Genomic DNA, 17,415 nt, shown 5'->3' on the forward strand with positions numbered 1-17,415 from the left:
GGTATAAAGTTATATGAGAATAAATGTTCTAGAACCAGTTTAGTAAGTCTGGCTCCTTTAAGATTTAATTGCCTTTAATAATAATAATAATAATGACTGAAGCAAGTTTTACATTACATTTTACAATGAATAAAATGTGCTGAACATTACACAAACACATACCTTGTTATACATGCTGCAGAAGGCTTTTGGGATGTTATCTTTACAGGTGTAATGTAGTTCACGCTGTATTTGATGTTTTTAATGTGTCAAAAAGCTTTCACAAAATGGTCGTGCATCTTTGGATGACATTACATCATGTCTTTTTACATTTGTGCTACACACTAGTCAACCAAAAACCTACATTTCATTACAATGCAGATATGCAATAATTTATGTGTCATATTAAAAGTATTTGTTTTTAGATTCAGCCTCTTTGTGCAAAAGTCTGATTTTTGAATTTTGGTAATTGACCATCAACATTTTTTTGTTTATTTGATGTTTTTAACACATTTCAATAAAGAAAAACTAAATGTGTTCATGTCTGTTTATTTCTATTTACATGGACATATTCACTGACCATTAGGTTGTAGTATATTTATATTACTTGTAAGTCTTTTTTTATTATTTGTGTCAACATTTTAGTTATCATTTAATTTAGTAATTATTACTACAGCACTGAATCTCACATCACTATAATGAAATGAGACTTATGCTAGCATATTCTCAATTAAATCTCTGCCTGAGAGAAAGAATGAAGATGAAGCCTTTCGCTTTCACTTTTTGAAGAAAAAAAAATGTAGGTACAATTGGTTATTTTGGTATATATGTCCAACATTTTTTCTTTCTTTCATTTTCTGGAGTTTTGATGCGGCTGATATCTCAGGGTTTCTGGTTAAAATGTAATCATCAATGGCAGATGATAATAAAAGCAAAATATTGTATCATAGCTCACAAGTGAGCCTGGGGGCATTTATGGCATATTTAAAGTGTCACCCACACCTACATTTGGTATGTACTTTATTTATTTATTTATTTGCAAAAACAGAAAAAGACTGAGATGGCAATAATAATATAACAATGCATTTAAAATGTACATTAGTAAATGTTACTGTCAGGACAGACGGAGGCAGACAGGTTAGTGATTAACAGGTTTATTGAGACAGAGGCACGGACATTGCCAAACAGAGAATGCAGGTGAGTAAATGAACAGGCACTTTGGAACAGTCACTTGGAACAGTCATTGTCTCTTTGCAGGTGAAGGATTCACGAGGAATGGAGAGTAGACGAAGGAAGGTGGATGGAAGAGGATACGAAATGCTCAGGTAAGGAGTCCAGGTATGTTAGACGAGACCAGACACTGAAGTGCAGAGAGTGAGAGTCTTTATAGTGTGTCGGCTGTGACTCCGTGACAGTTACTCAATGTCAAAGACGATAAAATCATACAGAATAATGTCAAAATGGTAATACATGTCCTCTTCAGGCATTTAAGACACTGTACAACCTCTTATTGTTAAAAGTGTAACTTGAATTGAAGGTTTAAAGATAGTTATTACTGGTCATAGTTTCATGGGTGATTCATGCAGAACAACAAATTACATACAAAGATAATTCAATGTTTCAGTTGTGTACAGCACAGCTAAACAGACTGATAGGAAGTGTCTATTTGAATAATGGGTGAGAAATGCAAAGAGGATCCCACAAACTTTTTGATGTGGGATCTTGGCCAGTGCTGTGGGGGAATTTCAGCGCTCCACATTCATCAAGAGCTTGTTCGGTTCTGGTGCTCGTGCTCCACTGTCCTTCTGTGCTCTTTGTTAAGCCTTCAAAAGCTTGATATCCATCATCACTTGGTGTGACGCTGCCATCATGGAGCAACAGAGAAGGATTAGGTGGATTTTTACAAGTGATGATATTATTCCCAATGAAATTTTCATCAGAATCAACATCATCTGAACGGTTCAAACAAACATCTGCATCATTTCCCTGGTTCACAACACTGTTGAAGCACTGATATCCATCTTCCAAAGCATCAATAGTGGGAAAGGTAAACTCCCTCATAAAGGAGTTTTCCCTCTTGTCGGATTGACAGGAATGATCACAGCTCAGCTGCTCCAGGAATGAAGAATCATCAGTGGCCGATTCCAAATACAAAACCGATGAGCCAGAGCAGTTGCCTGAATCTCGGTTTGCACCGTTGTTTTCTCTTGAGGAACTGATACCAACACTCTTGACTATCATCGTAGTGCCCTGATTGCTGGGTGTGTTGCTGGTAAAAAGAAGGGATTTTAAATCCTCATCTAGGGCATGTTTGACGTGTGATAAGACGTTGACCGAACTGCAATTCTCCTTGTCACTACCAGAATCAAAGCCGGCCTGGCCGTAATCGTCTGCCGCCGACTCAACACTGTGGGAACTTTTCTCGTTGGTTGTATCTACTGATGACGCTGAGATCCTGTAGAGAGACAAACATGTTGAGGGATTATTAATCAGAATTAGTCTGTCATGTGTTTCTGAAGTTATTGGGAAAACTTACAATTTCTTTTCCTCCTGAAATTCAAGTTTTGGAATCTCTACATGGATTGTGGAGAAGTTCATAATGGAAGGAGGCAAAATATGACCCTGTTAAACAAAAATGAAAGAACAAAGGGTTATTGAGCACATAGATATCTATTTTAAGATAAAATAAATAGTTAACCAACAAATTGCATATCTTTCTCCCACCTTCTCTTCTCCAAAACTGACATCTGCTTTTGGCTTGGAGATCTTGTCCCATCATTTTTTCTTCATCCTGTAATGAGGAAGTAAAGTGTGTCAGAACTGAATTTGTCAAGGATTCACAAAGGAACAGGAAAAATGCGAAATGTAGAATGATGGCGAGACACAAAACAGAGATCTCACCTCAAAACGCAGATGAAGATAGCACAAATGATGAGGACTAAACCAACACACAGAGGTGGAACCACCATTCTGACTATATCATTTGGAGATGAGGCTGTGGAGCACATATAGATGGATCAGGATTATTAAAGAGCATTAACACACAAGCAGGAATGACTCTGAGAACCAAATAGATAGACTTACAGCTGGTGAACTCAACTGCTGCGCTCTGGTCACTCAGTATCTTGTGTTCGTTATAGTTTGTGCTCATTCTTGCTGTCAGAATGTAGTCGGTGTTTGGCTGGAGATTTATGCCCACAATCTCAAAGAATCCCACTGAATTTGACACCTTTTTGGAGAACTGTATGGACAATTTTTTATTATTATTTATTTTTACAATTCATCTATATGTGAATATCTGTGAATATATTTCATATCATCTATATATCATATGTCATCTTCCTTACTGTTTCATCTTCTCCTTTAATCCTATATCTCAGATGTATTTCCAAACTGTTTACAAAATTTCTTGTAGAATAACTTCCATTTTCAGTCTTCTGCACTGATAAAACTGGAGTTTTCGGTTTGACTGAAGAAAATGAAAATCACATTTGTAAATGTGTCAGACAGCTGGATGAAACTTTTTTTTCATTTTACATTTTTATTTCACATATTTGATTTCATTGTTAATTATTACATTTTATTTTTATTTTAACTGAAAAAACATGTAAATTTCACTTAATCTTAAACATATAGACAACAATTATACTCACTGAAGTCTATTGTCATGAATTCTTTATTTAATAAAACGTTTGTTCCTTCCAGAAGTGTAGTAGTGAATATCTCTGTTATAACAAACCCTTGGACTTCAATTTTACATTCACAACTGGGACTGTGATGACTTCTCTCAAAGATGCATGTATATTCTTTTAACCTGCAATATAAGAGTTAATCATGTCAGTTGATTGCTAAATGAACAGTAATTACATTTTGTTATAGTTACAGATGAACTGAACAAACACTTACACATCTGCTTCATTACGTGTGATATTGAGTTTGTATCCAGAGCAACTTATGAGACCGTCAGACTCAAAACTGCACTTCATTTCTGTCTCATAGTCATTGAAACACTTCAAGTCCTTCTCTGTGGGTTCTAGAGACATTTTAGAGATGGGAATGAAAGACAGGGTGAAATCACTATCACAAATGACCAAAGTAGAAGTTGTTTTCACCGTTGTTTTCAGAAGTTGTGCCAAAGTGATTTTTGAGGAAAGATATTATGTATAAGAGCTATACATTTTACACAATTGTGAAAGTGACAAACAAACACACACATTTGTATGGATATCTTTGAGGACATTCATTGATATAATGCAAGCCCAAGCACCTTAACAGCAGTAAAGTTAGTTTATACCTTGGTCTGTTTAATTACTCGATTCTGATTGGCTGGAAGGTGTGCAGTAAAACCGTTTAATGCACAGGTAGTTCCAGTCAGTTTGATTACAGATCGAAATTAATCCGCCACTATAAACATTGGTAACCATAGTAACACAGTTACACTTGCAAACAGAGTGAGAGACATATGAAAACATTTATTTAGGTAGGCTAAATGGATGATTTTTGCATATCGTTTAATTTGTATGGTGAATATGGCAATTTTGAGAAATGGGCCCAGGCACAAGATGAAATATAAGACTTGGAGAAGACATTGAATGACAAAAAGCGGCACAAAGAATTAACACCAGCAGAGCTAGATAAGATAGAAGACAACAAAGATGAGGTCAGTACGAAAAAGACAACTAAATGGGCAGTTAACACTTTCAGTGACTTTTTGCACCAAAGACAGATAAATTGTGATGTCGAGGCCTACTCTGCTTCTCTTTTAAATGAGACTTTGTGGGAGTTTTATGCCTCTGTTCAGTCTACCGCTGGACGCGAATACAGTGTTGCAAGTTTGATGTGTCTCAGAGCAGGTATTAACCGTCACATTACAAAATACAACATCATAAGTGATAAAGACTTCAAGTCAAGCAATGCCGTCTTTAAATCAGTTTTAAAGCGCTACAGGAAAAATGGAAAAGACACCAGCGTTCATCATCCGCGTATTACTGAGTCTGACTTGGAGAAAATTAGAAATGCACCTGCACTCTCCCCTTTCACACCTACAGGACTTGTAAGAAAAGTTTGGTTTGACATACAGCTGTGTTTTGCACGGAGGGGAAGAGAAGGAAACCGTAACCTATCAAAAGAGTCTTTCGTTCTCCGGCAAGACGAGAATGGGAAAGAGTACCTGACCATGGGGCATAACCCAGAGACAAAAAACCACAAGGATCCCACTCCATCGGATAGAGAAAATTTACGAGGATTTATGTTTGCGAGCCCCGGCGACCCACTTTGTCCTGTGGACAGCTTTAAAAAATATCTGTCAAAGTGTCCAGAAAATGTCGGAGCGTTCTATTTGCATCCGAGACGCATCCCTCTGTGCAAACTTGTTGAGCCCCAGGGAGCCAATGGGGCTCAACTACCTTGGCAATATGCTAAAAAATATTTGTGAAGAGGTTGATAATAGATATTTCGTTTTTGCCCATGAATTTAAACTGTGTTTATATTATTTTCCAAATCTAAATTGTATACTTTAAATTCTTGTTGTTCAGGTGGAAGGGATCTCACAAATGTACACAAACCATAGTTTGTGGAGCACTGCCGTTGGACGACTCTCTGATGCAGGACTAGAAAGTCGCCAGATCATGCCAGTGACAGGCCACCGATGCGAGGCGAGTTTGTGGTCATATTGGGCCCCATCTTTGTCAGAGAGGAGGGCATGGAGTGACATACTGACATCTAGAACCTCAACAAGCAAAGCGAAACATAATTTCACCTCCAAGCCTAAACCTTAAATAACCCTACCCTTTTCCATGTCTAATTTCACGATAAATGGAAATGTTGAGTTTAACATCAATTAGTAGGCTATAATGATGAGTAAAACAATCCCCAAACGAAATTTCCAACTGTTTGATTTTTTTTTTTTTTTTTTCATTTAATTTAATGCATTTCAATAAATGTAATGTGTCTTTATATTTATAGTAAACTGGTTAGAGACACCGGTTTTATTTCACACTCTACATAATTCATTTAAATAAATGATTTGATTAGTTCAAATAAAGATTGCCTTATCACTGTCAGTGTTACCTGTCATTCGTAAATAATTTTAATATATCCATTAAATAATCATTAAGTTAGCCTATGTTAGTTATATGCTTAAGCAACGAGGGGACTTCAGACTGTAGACTTTAAAGAAGAAACGCACACAGTGCTGGTAACTCGCGCACGCATCTCTCTCTCTCTTTCTCTCTCTCTCTCTCGCTGATCTTTCTCTTTCAGTTCTCTGTCTCTCTCTTTTAATAATGAATTTAAATAAATGTGATAATTCATTAAAATAAAAGCAATCCGATGGCTCTATTTAAAGCGGATGGAGTGCTAGAACTAACGAGCCGTAACTTAAGAAAATACCCCGTCATTTTAAAAAAATACACTGTAAACATCAGTTACAGCTTTAAAGGAACACTCCACTTTTTTTGAAAATATGCTCATTTTCCAACTCCCCTAGAGTTAAACAGTTGAGTTTTACCGTTTTTGAATCCATTCAGCCGGTCTCCAGGTCTGGCGGTACCACTTTTAGCATAGCTTAGCATAGTTCATTGAATCTGATTAGACCGTTAGCATCTCGCTCAAAAATGACCAAAGAGTTTCGATATTTTTCCTATTTAAAACTTGACTCTTCTGTAGTTACATCGTGTACTAAGACAGACGGAAAATGAAAAGTTGCGATTTTCTAGGCCGATATGGCTAGGAACTATACTCTCATTCCAGCGTAATAATCAAGGAACTTTGCTGCCGTACCATGGGTGCAGCAGGCGCAATGATATTACACAGCGCCTCTCACAAATGTCTCCATGGTTGCAAGGCAACCTGTGCAAACAGGGGGTCACAGGCGCTGCGTTATATTATTGCGCCATATCGGCCTAGAAAATTGCAACTTTTCATTTTCCGTCGGTCTTAGTACACGATGTAACTACAGAAGAGTCAAGTTTTAAATAGGAAAAATATTAAAACTCTTTGGTCTTTTTTTAAGGAGATGCTAACGGTCTAATCAGATTCAATGAACTATGCTAAGCTATGCTAAAAGTGGTACCGCCAGACCCAGAGATCGGCTGAATGGATTAGAAAACGGTAAAACTCAACTGTTTAACTCTAGGGGACTTGGAAAATAAGCCTATTTTCAAAAAAAGTGGAGTTTTCCTTTAACTTGTTTTTAACTTGGCAAATAACCAAGGTATAAACCGCTTTGCGTCGGGTGGTTCTTCGCCTCTACGTTGTGCATTAAAATCCTTTAATGCATGTCTAGCCGTGGATTATCCCTTACTTAAAGGGATAGTTTACCCAAAAATGAAAATTATCCCATGATTTACTCACGCTCAAGCCATCCTAGGTGTTTATGACTACACCGTGTTCCAAATTATTATGCAAGTGACATATCAGTAAGATTTCAGTACAATAAACATTCAGATTTTAGTTTTTTAGTCTTTTTATCAATCTCAGACAAAATAATTTGCCAGGTCTATGAAAACCCTACTTAGAGGTTGTTCCACATTATTAATCAAGTCACAGTTCTCATGCAATACGGGAAGGAAGAAAGATCTTTCTGAAGATGAAAAGCATGAAATGGTGCAATGTCGTGCAAAAGGCATGAAAACAACTAATATTGTGTGAAGACTGAATGGAGATTATCAAATTATCATAAGATTTGTGAGTGATTTAGAGCACAGCAGAACTCAGTCAGATAAAGGCTTATTAATGAAAGTTCCTGTCAAAAAAATGAATTGTATTAAAAGGGCAGCTATAAAAAAAAAGCCACTGTTGAGCAGCAGGTATTTGAAGCTGCTGGTGTCTCTGGAGTCTCAAGAGCCTCTCCATGCAGGCTGGCAGTTGTGCGTAAAGATGCATTTTAGCCACTCCAAACCAAAGCTCACAAAGAGAAACATTTACAGTGGGTGTACAAATATTTTTAAATAGTTTTATTCACTGACGAATGCCGTACTACAATGGATGGTCTAAATGGATGGATTTCTGGATGGTTGGTGAATGGCCACCACGTTCCAACAAGACTGTGACGTCAGCAGGAGGCTGGCGGGTGATGATTTGGGCTGGAATATTGGGAAGTGAGATGGAAGGTCCCTTTAGGGTCTCTGAGGGTGTCAAAATGACTTCTGCAAGATATGTGGAGTTCATAACTGGCCATTTTCAGTTATGGTATAAAAAGAAGGATAACGCTTTCTTAAATACAATGCACTATGCACTATCCCATGCTGCAAAAAAAACAAAAAAAAACAAAAACACCACAGCAATAAAACTGTTTGAAAATGTATTTCTACACCCACTGTAAATGTTTCTCTTTGTGAGGTTTGGTTAGGGGTGGCTGAAATGCATCTTTATGCACAACGGACAGTCTGCATGGAGAGCTTCTTGAGACTCCAGAGACACCAGCAGCTTCAAATACCTGTTTGCTGCTCAACACTGGCTTTTTTTATAGCTGCCCTTTTAATACAATTCATTCTTTTGACAGGAACTTTCATTAATAAGCCTTTATCTGACCGAGTTCTGCTGTGCTCTAAATCACTCACAAATCTTATGATAATTTGATAATCTCCATTCAATTTTCACACAATATTATTTGTTTTCATGCCTTTTGCACGACATTGGACCATTTCATGCTTTTCATCTTCAAAAAGATCTTTCTTCCTCCCCATATTGCATGAGAACTGTGACTTGATTAATAATGTGGAACAACCTCTAAGTAGGGTTTCCATAGACCTGGCAAATTATTTTGTCTGAGATTGATACCAGTTATCTAAAAAGACATGGATAAATAAGCAAACAAACATTTTCTTAGAAAAACTGAATCTAAAAATCTGAATGTTTATTGTAGTGAAATCTTACTGATATGTCACTTGCATAATAATTTGGAACGCGGTGTATTTTCTTTCAGATTAACACAATCAGATATGTGGTAACACTTTATTTTAGGGTCTTTTAACTAGTTGCTTATTAGCATGCATATTACTGGAATATTGGCTATTTATTAGTACTTATTAAGCACATATTAATGCCTTATTCTGCATGACCTTATTCTACATTCTTAATCCTACCCAATACCTAAACTTAACAACAAACTTACTAATTATTAATAAGCAGTAAATTAGGCGTTTATTGAGGGAAAAGTCATAGTTAATAGTGAATATGTGTTCCCTATACTGAAGTGTTACCAGATATGTATTTAAAAATATCCTTAGTCCTCCAAGGTTTATAATGGTTGTGAATGGGGGCCGCGTTTTGAAGCCAAAAATAATGCATCCATCCATAAAAAAATAATAATGCCCTATAAGGCACAAGGCTTGTTTTTTTAGATTATCAATTTGGTATTTTTAGATTATCAATAGTGCCTTATAGGGAATAATGTTCTGAGTAATTTACAGTTGGTTTGATAACGCTGAGTCAACAGACTTTCCTTAAAAGGGGCTTTGGTCTTATCCCTCAAACAGCCCTTTAAATGGGTGTCAGAAAGTGAGGCCTGGCCAAAAGGTCACACTTCAGTCACTTTATCGTTCCCCCGATTGAGTAAAACGCAAACTGTTCCTCACAAAGATAACTGTACAAATACACAAGATTTAGAATTAGACTGTGCTTTATTAGTAGTTTAGTTCTATACAAAAATGTAAAGCTTACCATAACAAAACGCCTGGCAGAGCAGTGTAAGGACGATCTGACTCAGAAGAACTGTGGAAAACATTGTGTCCGTCATGTACAAAACACAGTTATCTTCTCATGCATGTCAGTCTTACGAGATAAAATGTTAAAATATCAAAAACCTATTTCTTTCAAAAAATAGCCTATGCGTTACGCTTTCATATCTTGGTGTAATGTAGTTCACGCTGTATTTGATCTGTTTTTAATGTGTCAAAAAGCTTTCACAAAATGGTCGTGCATCTTTGGATGACATTACATCATGTCTTTTTACATTTGTGCTACACACTAGTCAACATTTCATTACATTGCAGATATGCAATAATTTGTGTGTCATATTAAAAGTATTTGTTTTTAGATTCAGCCTCTTTGTGCAAAAGAAAATTTTTTTTGTTTATTTGATGTTTTTAACACATTTCAATAAAGAAAAACTAAATGTGTTCATGTCTGTTTATTTCTATTTACATGGACATATTCACTGACCATTAGGTTGTAGTATATTTTTATTACTTGTAAGTCTTTTTTTATAATTTGTGTCAATATTTTAGTTATTTAATTTGGTAATTATTACTACAGCACTGAATCTCACATCACTATAATGAAATGAGACTTATGCTAGCATATTCTCAATTAAATCTCTGCCTGAGAGAAAGAATGAAGATGAAGCCTTTCGCTTTCACTTTTTGAAGAAAAAAAAAAATGTAGGTACAATTGGTTATTTTGGTATGTATGTCCAACACCTTTTCTTTCTTTCTTTCATTTTCTGGAGTTTTGATGCGGCTGATATCTCAGGGTTTCTGGTTAAAATGTAATCATCAATGGCAGATGATAATAAAAGCAAAATATTGTATCATAGCTCACAAGTGAGCCTGGGGGCATTTATGGCATATTTAAAGTGTCACCCACACCTGCATTTGGTATGTACTTTATTTATTTATTTATTTGCAAAAACAGAAAAAGACTGAGATGGCAATAATAATATAACAATGCATTTAAAATGTACATTAGCAAATGTTACTCAGTGTCAAAGACGATAAAATCATACAGAATCATGTCAAAATGGTAATACATGTCCTCTTCAGGCATTTAAGACACTGTACAACCTCTTATTGTTAAAAGTGTAACTTGAATTCGAGGTTTAAAGATAGTTATTACTGGTCATAGTTTCATGGGTGATTCATGCAGAACAACAAATTACATACAAATATAATTCAATGTTTCAGTTGTGTACAGCACAGCTAAACAGACTGATAGGAAGTGTCTATTTGAATAATGGGTGAGAAATGCAAAGAGGATCCCACAAACTTTTTGATGTGGGATCTTGGCCAGTGCTGTGGGGGAATTTCAGCGCTCCACATTCATTAAGAGCTTGTTCGGTTCTGGTGCTCGTGCTCCACTGTCCTTCTGTGCTCTTTGTTAAGCCTTCAAAAGCTTGATATCCATCATCACTTGGTGTGACGCTGCCATCATGGAGCAACAGAGAAGGATTAGGTGGATTTTTACAAGTGATGATATTATTCCCAATGAAATTTTCATCAGAATCAACATCATCTGAACGGTTCAAACAAACATCTGCATCATTTCCCTGGTTCACAACACTGTTGAAGCTCTGATAGCCATCTTCCAAAGCATCAATAGTGGGAAAGTTAAACTCACTCATAAAGGAGTTTTCCCTCTTGTCGGATTGACAGGAATGATCACAGCTCAGCTGCTCCAGGAATGAAGAATCATCAGTGGCCGATTCCAAATACAAAACCGATGAGCCAGAGCAGTTGCCCGAATCTCGGTTTGCACGGTTGTTTTCTCTTGAGGAACTGATACCAACACTCTTGACTATCATCGTAGTGCCCTGATTGCTGGGTGTGTTGCTGGTAAAAAGAAGGGATTTTAAATCCTCATCCAGGGCATGTTTGACGTGTGATAAGACGTTGATCGAACTGCAATTCTCCTTGTCATTGTGGGAACTTTTCTCGTTGGTTGTATCTACTGATGACGCTGAGATTTTTGGGAAAACTTCTTTTCTTTTCCTCCATTTCTTTTCCTCCTGAAAGTCCAGTTTTGGAATCTGTACATGGATTGTGGAGAAGTTCATAATGGAAGGAGGCAAAATATGACCCTGTTAAACAAAAATGAAAAAAACAAAGGGTTATTGAGCACATAGATAACTGTTTCAAGATAAAATAAATAGTTAACCAACAAATTGCATATCTTTCTCCCACCTTCTCTTCTCCAAAACTGGCATCTACTTTTGGGTTGGAGATCTTGTCCCACCATTTTTTCTTCATCCTGTAATGAGGAAGTAAAGTGTGTCAGAACTGAATTTGTCAAGGATTCACAAAGGAACAGCAAAAATGCAAAATGTAGAAATATGGTGAGACACAAAACAGAGATCTCACCTCAAAACGCAGATGAAGATAGCACAAATGATGAGGACTAAACCAACACACAGAGGTGGAACCACCGTTCTGACTATATCATGTGGAGATGAGGCTGTGGAGCACATATAGATGGATCAGGATTATTAAAGAGCATTAACACACAAGCAGGAATGACTCTGAGAACCAAATAGATAGACTTACAGCTGGTGAACTCAACTGCTGCGCTCTGGTCACTCAGTATCTTGTGTTCATTATAGTTTGTGCTCATTCTTGCTGTCAGAATGTAGTCGGTGTTTGGCTGGAGATTTATGCCCACAATCTCAAAGAATCCCACTGAATTTGACAACTTTTTGGACATCTGTATGGACAATTTTTATTATTATTAGTTTAAATGGATTAAAGTTAGTTTAAATGGATAGTTTACCCAAAAATGAAAATTATCCCATGATTTACTTGCCCTCAAGCTTAATTAGCATATATTTATGTTAAATATATACTGTAAAGATGGCGGTGCACTTGTTTCTCTGGCGCATAAGGTCTTATAGTCATATATATATATATATATATATATAAATATATACATAAATTAGCCCTATAAATCAATTAAACAATTTAACTATCTGACATTATGATATCAAACTAATAGTAAAATATCCCTTTTATTGCACAAGGCTCTGTTTTTGGAATTAGCATTAAGTTTTATAATAATTTTGGAACTTTAAATAAATGTAAAACTGTAAATCCACTATCTACAACACCGTTTGGCCTAAAGGTATCAAGCCAACTGCAAATTACTCCGAATATTATTCCCTATAAGGCACATGTTACAAACAGAAGGGACAGAGGCACTGGAATGCAGGTAACGGGTTTTATTGAACAACCAGAAGAGAGTATCAACAGTGCAGGTAAGTGAACAGGTAAATGCAGGTGACTGGTAATGGTAATGGAACTGATACTGTCCTTTTCTTTTGCAGAGGTAGCGGGTGCAGGGACTGGCTGGAACGAAGGAGACACAGGAGAACTCACACGAGAGGAGGAATCACAAAAGAGACTTGGGAACACACTGGAGACGGGTAGGTAGGTCTTGATGCTAACGAGTCCGGACAGTGAGTGTGTGAGTTCGTGTGTCTTTTGAAGTGCCGTGATTGCTGTGATGATGAGGTGCAGGTGTGCGTGTTTAGTATTCGGGTGAAGGAGTGCGCTGTGATTGGGTGATGGTTGAGCCTGGCGTGTCTGTGACAGCACAAGGCTTGTTTTTTTAGATTATCAATTTGGTATTGTTTTAGATTATCAGTTTGGTATTTTTAGATTATCAATGGTGCCTTATAGGGAATAATATTCTGAGTAATTTACAGTTGGTTTGATAACGCCGAGTCAACAGACTTTCCTTAAAAGGGACTTTGGTCTTATCCCTCAAACAGCCCTTTAAATGGGCGTCAGAAAGTGAGGCCTGGCCAAAAGGTCACACTTCAGTCACTTTATCGTCACCCCGATGGAGTAAAACGCAAACTGTTCCTCACAAAGATAACTGTACAAATACACAAGATTTAGAATTAGACTGTGCTTTATTAGTAGTTTAGTTCTATACAAAAATGTAAAGCTTACCATAACAAAACGCCTGGCAGAGCAGTGTAAGGACGATCTGACTCAGAAGAACTGTGGAAAACATTGTGTCCGTCATGTACAAAACACAATGATCTTCTCATGCGTGTCAGTCTTACGAGATAAAATGTTAAAATATCAAAAACCTATTTCTTTCAAAAAATAGCCTATGCGTTACGCTTTCATATCTTGGTGTAATGTAGTTCACGCTGTATTTGATCTGTTTTTAATGTGTCAAAAAGCTTTCACAAAATGGTCGTGCATCTTTGGATGACATTACATCATGTCTTTTTACATTTGTGCTACACACTAGTCAACCAAAAACCTACATTTCATTACATTGCAGATATGCAATAATTTATGTGTCATATTAAAAGTATTTGTTTTTAGATTCAGCCTCTTTGTGCAAAAGTCTGATTTTTGAATTTTGGTAATTGACCATCAAGATGAAACATTTTTTTGTTTATTTGATGTTTTTAACACATTTCAATAAAGAAGAACTAAATGTGTTCATGTCTGTTTATTTCTATTTACATGGACATATTCACTGACCATTAGGTTGTAGTATATTTATATTACTTGTAAGTCTTTTTTTATTATTTGTGTCAATATTTTAGTTATTTCATTTAGTAATTATTACTACAGCACTGAATCTCACATCACTATAATGAAATGAGACTTATGCTAGCATATTCTCAATTAAATCTCTGCCTGAGAGAAAGAATGAAGATGAAGCCTTTCGCTTTCACTTTTTGAAGAAAAAAAAATATGTAGGTACAATTGGTTATTTTGGTATATATGTCCAACACTTTTTCTTTCTTTCTTTCATTTTCTGGAGTTTTGATGCGGCTGATATCTCAGGGTTTCTGGTTAAAATGTAATCATCAATGGCAGATGATAATAAAAGCAAAATATTGTATCATAGCTCACAAGTGAGCCTGGGGGCATTTATGGCATATTTAAAGTGTCACCCACACCTACATTTGGTATGTACTTTATTTATTTATTTATTTGCAAAAACAGAAAAAGACTGAGATGGCAATAATAATATAACAATGCATTTAAAATGTACATTAGCAAATGTTACTCAGTGTCAAAGACGATAAAATCATACAGAATCATGTCAAAATGGTAATACATGTCCTCTTCAGGCATTTAAGACACTGTACAACCTCTTATTGTTAAAAGTGTAACTTGAATTCGAGGTTTAAAGATAGTTATTACTGGTCATAGTTTCATGGGTGATTCATGCAGAACAACAAATTACATACAAAGATAATTCAATGTTTCAGTTGTGTACAGCACAGCTAAACAGACTGATAGGAAGTGTCTATTTGAATAATGGGTGAGAAATGCAAAGAAGAGGCCCACAAACTTTTTGATGTGGGATCTTGGCCAGTGCTGTGGGGGAATTTCAGCGCTCCACATTCATTAAGAGCTTGTTCGGTTCTGGTGCTCGTGCTCCACTGTCCTTCTGTGCTCTTTGTTAAGCCTTCAAAAGCTTGATATCCATCATCACTTGGTGTGACGCTGCCATCATGGAGCAACAGAGAAGGATTAGGTGGATTTTTACAAGTGATGATATTATTCCCAATGAAATTTTCATCAGAATCAACATCATCTGAACGGTTCAAACAAACATCTGCATCATTTCCCTGGTTCACAACACTGTTGAAGCTCTGATATCCATCTTCCAAAGCATCAATAGTGGGAAAGTTAAACTGGCTCTTGCTGATATCAGCGCTCATAGAGGAGTTTTCACAGCTAAAATCCTCCCTCTTGTCGGACTGACAGGAATGATCCCAAGTCGGCTGCTCCAGGAATGAAGAATCATAAGTGGCCGATTCCAAATATGTCATGTTGCTAAAAACCGATGAGCCAGTGCAGTTGCCCGAATCTTGGTTTGCACGGTTGTTTTCTCTTGAGGAACTGATACCAACACTCTTGACTACCATCGTAGTGCCCTGATTGCTGGGTGTGTTGCTGGTAAAAAGAAAGGATTTTAAATCCTCATCTAGGGCATGTTTGACGTGTGATAAGACGTTGATCGAACTGCAATTCTCCTTGTCACTACCAGAATCAAAGCCGGCCTGGCCGTAATCGTCTGCCGCCGACTCAACACTGTGGGAACTTTTCTCGTTGGTTGTATCTACTGATGACGCTGAGATCCTGTAGAGAGACAAACATGTTGAGAGATTATTAATCAGAATTAGTCTGTCATGTGTTTCTGAAGTTTTTGGGAAAACTTACAATTTCTTTTCCTCCTGAAATTCAAGTTTTGGAATCTCTACATGGATTGTGGAGAAGTTCATAATGGAAGGAGGCAAAATATGACCCTGTTAAACAAAAATGAAAAAAACAAAGGGTTATTGAGCACATAGATATCTATTTCAAGATAAAATAAATAGTTAACCAACAAATTGCATATCTTTCTCCCACCTTCTCTTCTCCAAAACTGACATCTACTTTTGGCTTGGAGATCTTGTCCCATCATTTTTTCTTCATCCTGTAATGAGGAAGTAAAGTGTGTCAGAACTGACTTTGTCAAGGATTCACAAAGGAACAGCAAAAATGCAAAATGTAGAAATATGGTGAGACACAAAACAGAGATCTCACCTCAAAACGCAGATGAAGATAGCAGAAATGATGAGGACTAAACCAACACACAGAGGTGGAACCACCGTTCTGACTATATCATGTGGAGATGAGGCTGTGGAGCACATATAGATGGATCAGGATTATTAAAGAACATTAACACACATGCAGGAATGACTCTGAGAACCAAATAGATAGACTTACGGCTGGTGAACTCAACTGGTGCGCTCTGGTCACTCAGTATCTTGTGTTCGTTATAGTTTGTGCTCATTCTTGCTGTCAGAATGTAGTCGGTGTTTGGCTGGAGAATTGTGCCCACAATCTCAAAGAATCCCACTGAATTTGACAACTTTGACACCTTTTTGGACATCTGTATGGACAGTTTTTTATTATTATTTATTTTTACAATTCATCAATATGTGAATATCTTTGAATATATTTCATATCATCTATACAGTGGGTACGGAAAGTATTCAGACCCCCTTAAATTTTTCACTCTTTGTTATATTGCAGCCATTTGCTAAAATCATTTAAGTTCATTTTTTTTCCTCATTAATGTACACACAGCACCCCATATTGACAGAAAAACACAGAATTGTTGACATTTTTGCAGATTTATTTAAAAAGAAAAACTGAAATATCACATGGTCCTAAGTATTCAGACCATTTGCTCAGTATTTAGTAGAAGCACCCTTTTGATCTAATACAGCCATGAGTCTTTTTGGGAAAGATGCAACAAGTTTTTCACACCTGGATTTGGGGATCCTCTGCCATTCCTCCTTGCAGATCCTCTCCAGTTCTGTCAGGTTGGATGGTAAACGTTGGTGGACAGCCATTTTTAGGTCTCTCCAGAGATGCTCAATTGGGTTTAAGTCAGGGCTCTGGCTGGGCCATTCAAGAACAGTCACGGAGTTGTTGTGAAACCACTCCTTCGTTATTTTAGCTGTGTGCTTAGGGTCATTGTCTTGTTGGAAGGTAAACCTTCGGCCCAGTCTGAGGTCCTGAGCACACTGGAGAAGGTTTTCGTCTGGGATATCCCTGTACTTGGCCGCATTCATCTTTCCCTCGATTGCAACCAGTCGTCCTGTCCCTGCTGCCACCACCATGCTTCACTGTTGGGACTGTATTGGACAGGTGATGAGCAGTGCCTGGTTTTCTCCACACATACCGCTTAGAATTA

General features: G+C 37.0%; 2 protein-coding genes across 3 annotated transcripts in view; one reads left to right on the plus strand and one right to left on the minus strand.

Moving 5' to 3' along the window:
* Positions 1-17,415, plus strand: part of nsmce1 (NSE1 homolog, SMC5-SMC6 complex component) — a 135,014-nt gene that overhangs the window by 75,620 nt on the left and 41,979 nt on the right. The gene's annotated exons all lie outside the window — the stretch shown is intronic.
* LOC127509190 (uncharacterized) lies at positions 1,316-16,599 on the minus strand. Of its 2 annotated transcripts, none has more exons than XM_051887736.1 (5): positions 16,440-16,599; positions 12,057-12,150; positions 11,880-11,946; positions 2,516-2,601; positions 1,316-2,434 (listed from the first exon to the last, which is right to left on the minus strand). In XM_051887736.1, the coding sequence occupies exons 1-5, from the start codon at positions 16,504-16,506 to the stop codon at positions 1,642-1,644; spliced, it is 1,107 nt and encodes a 368-aa protein (XP_051743696.1). In that variant the 5' UTR covers positions 16,507-16,599; the 3' UTR covers positions 1,316-1,641. The 2 variants fall into 2 exon arrangements, with proteins under 2 accessions (XP_051743696.1, XP_051743697.1); XM_051887737.1 differs by lacking the exon at positions 12,057-12,150 and adding an exon at positions 16,257-16,350.

This window comes from Ctenopharyngodon idella, chromosome 3 (assembly GCF_019924925.1).
Source record: "Ctenopharyngodon idella isolate HZGC_01 chromosome 3, HZGC01, whole genome shotgun sequence".
Taxonomy (NCBI): Eukaryota; Metazoa; Chordata; class Actinopteri; order Cypriniformes; family Xenocyprididae; genus Ctenopharyngodon; species Ctenopharyngodon idella.

What these genes read in the sequence shown, in the direction of transcription:
- LOC127509190 (XM_051887736.1), bottom strand. Translation starts at nt 16,506, where the DNA reads ATGAGCACAAACTATAACGAACACAAGATACTGAGTGACCAGAGCGCA. An exon ending in ACCAGTTGAGTTCACCAGCC is followed by an intron (nt 12,151 to 16,439) that starts GTAAGTCTATCT and finishes TGTGCTCCACAG; the next exon opens with CCTCATCTCCACATGATATA. An exon ending in CCAGTTTTGGAGAAGAGAAG is followed by an intron (nt 2,602 to 11,879) that starts GTGGGAGAAAGA and finishes TTTGTTTAACAG; the next exon opens with GGTCATATTTTGCCTCCTTC.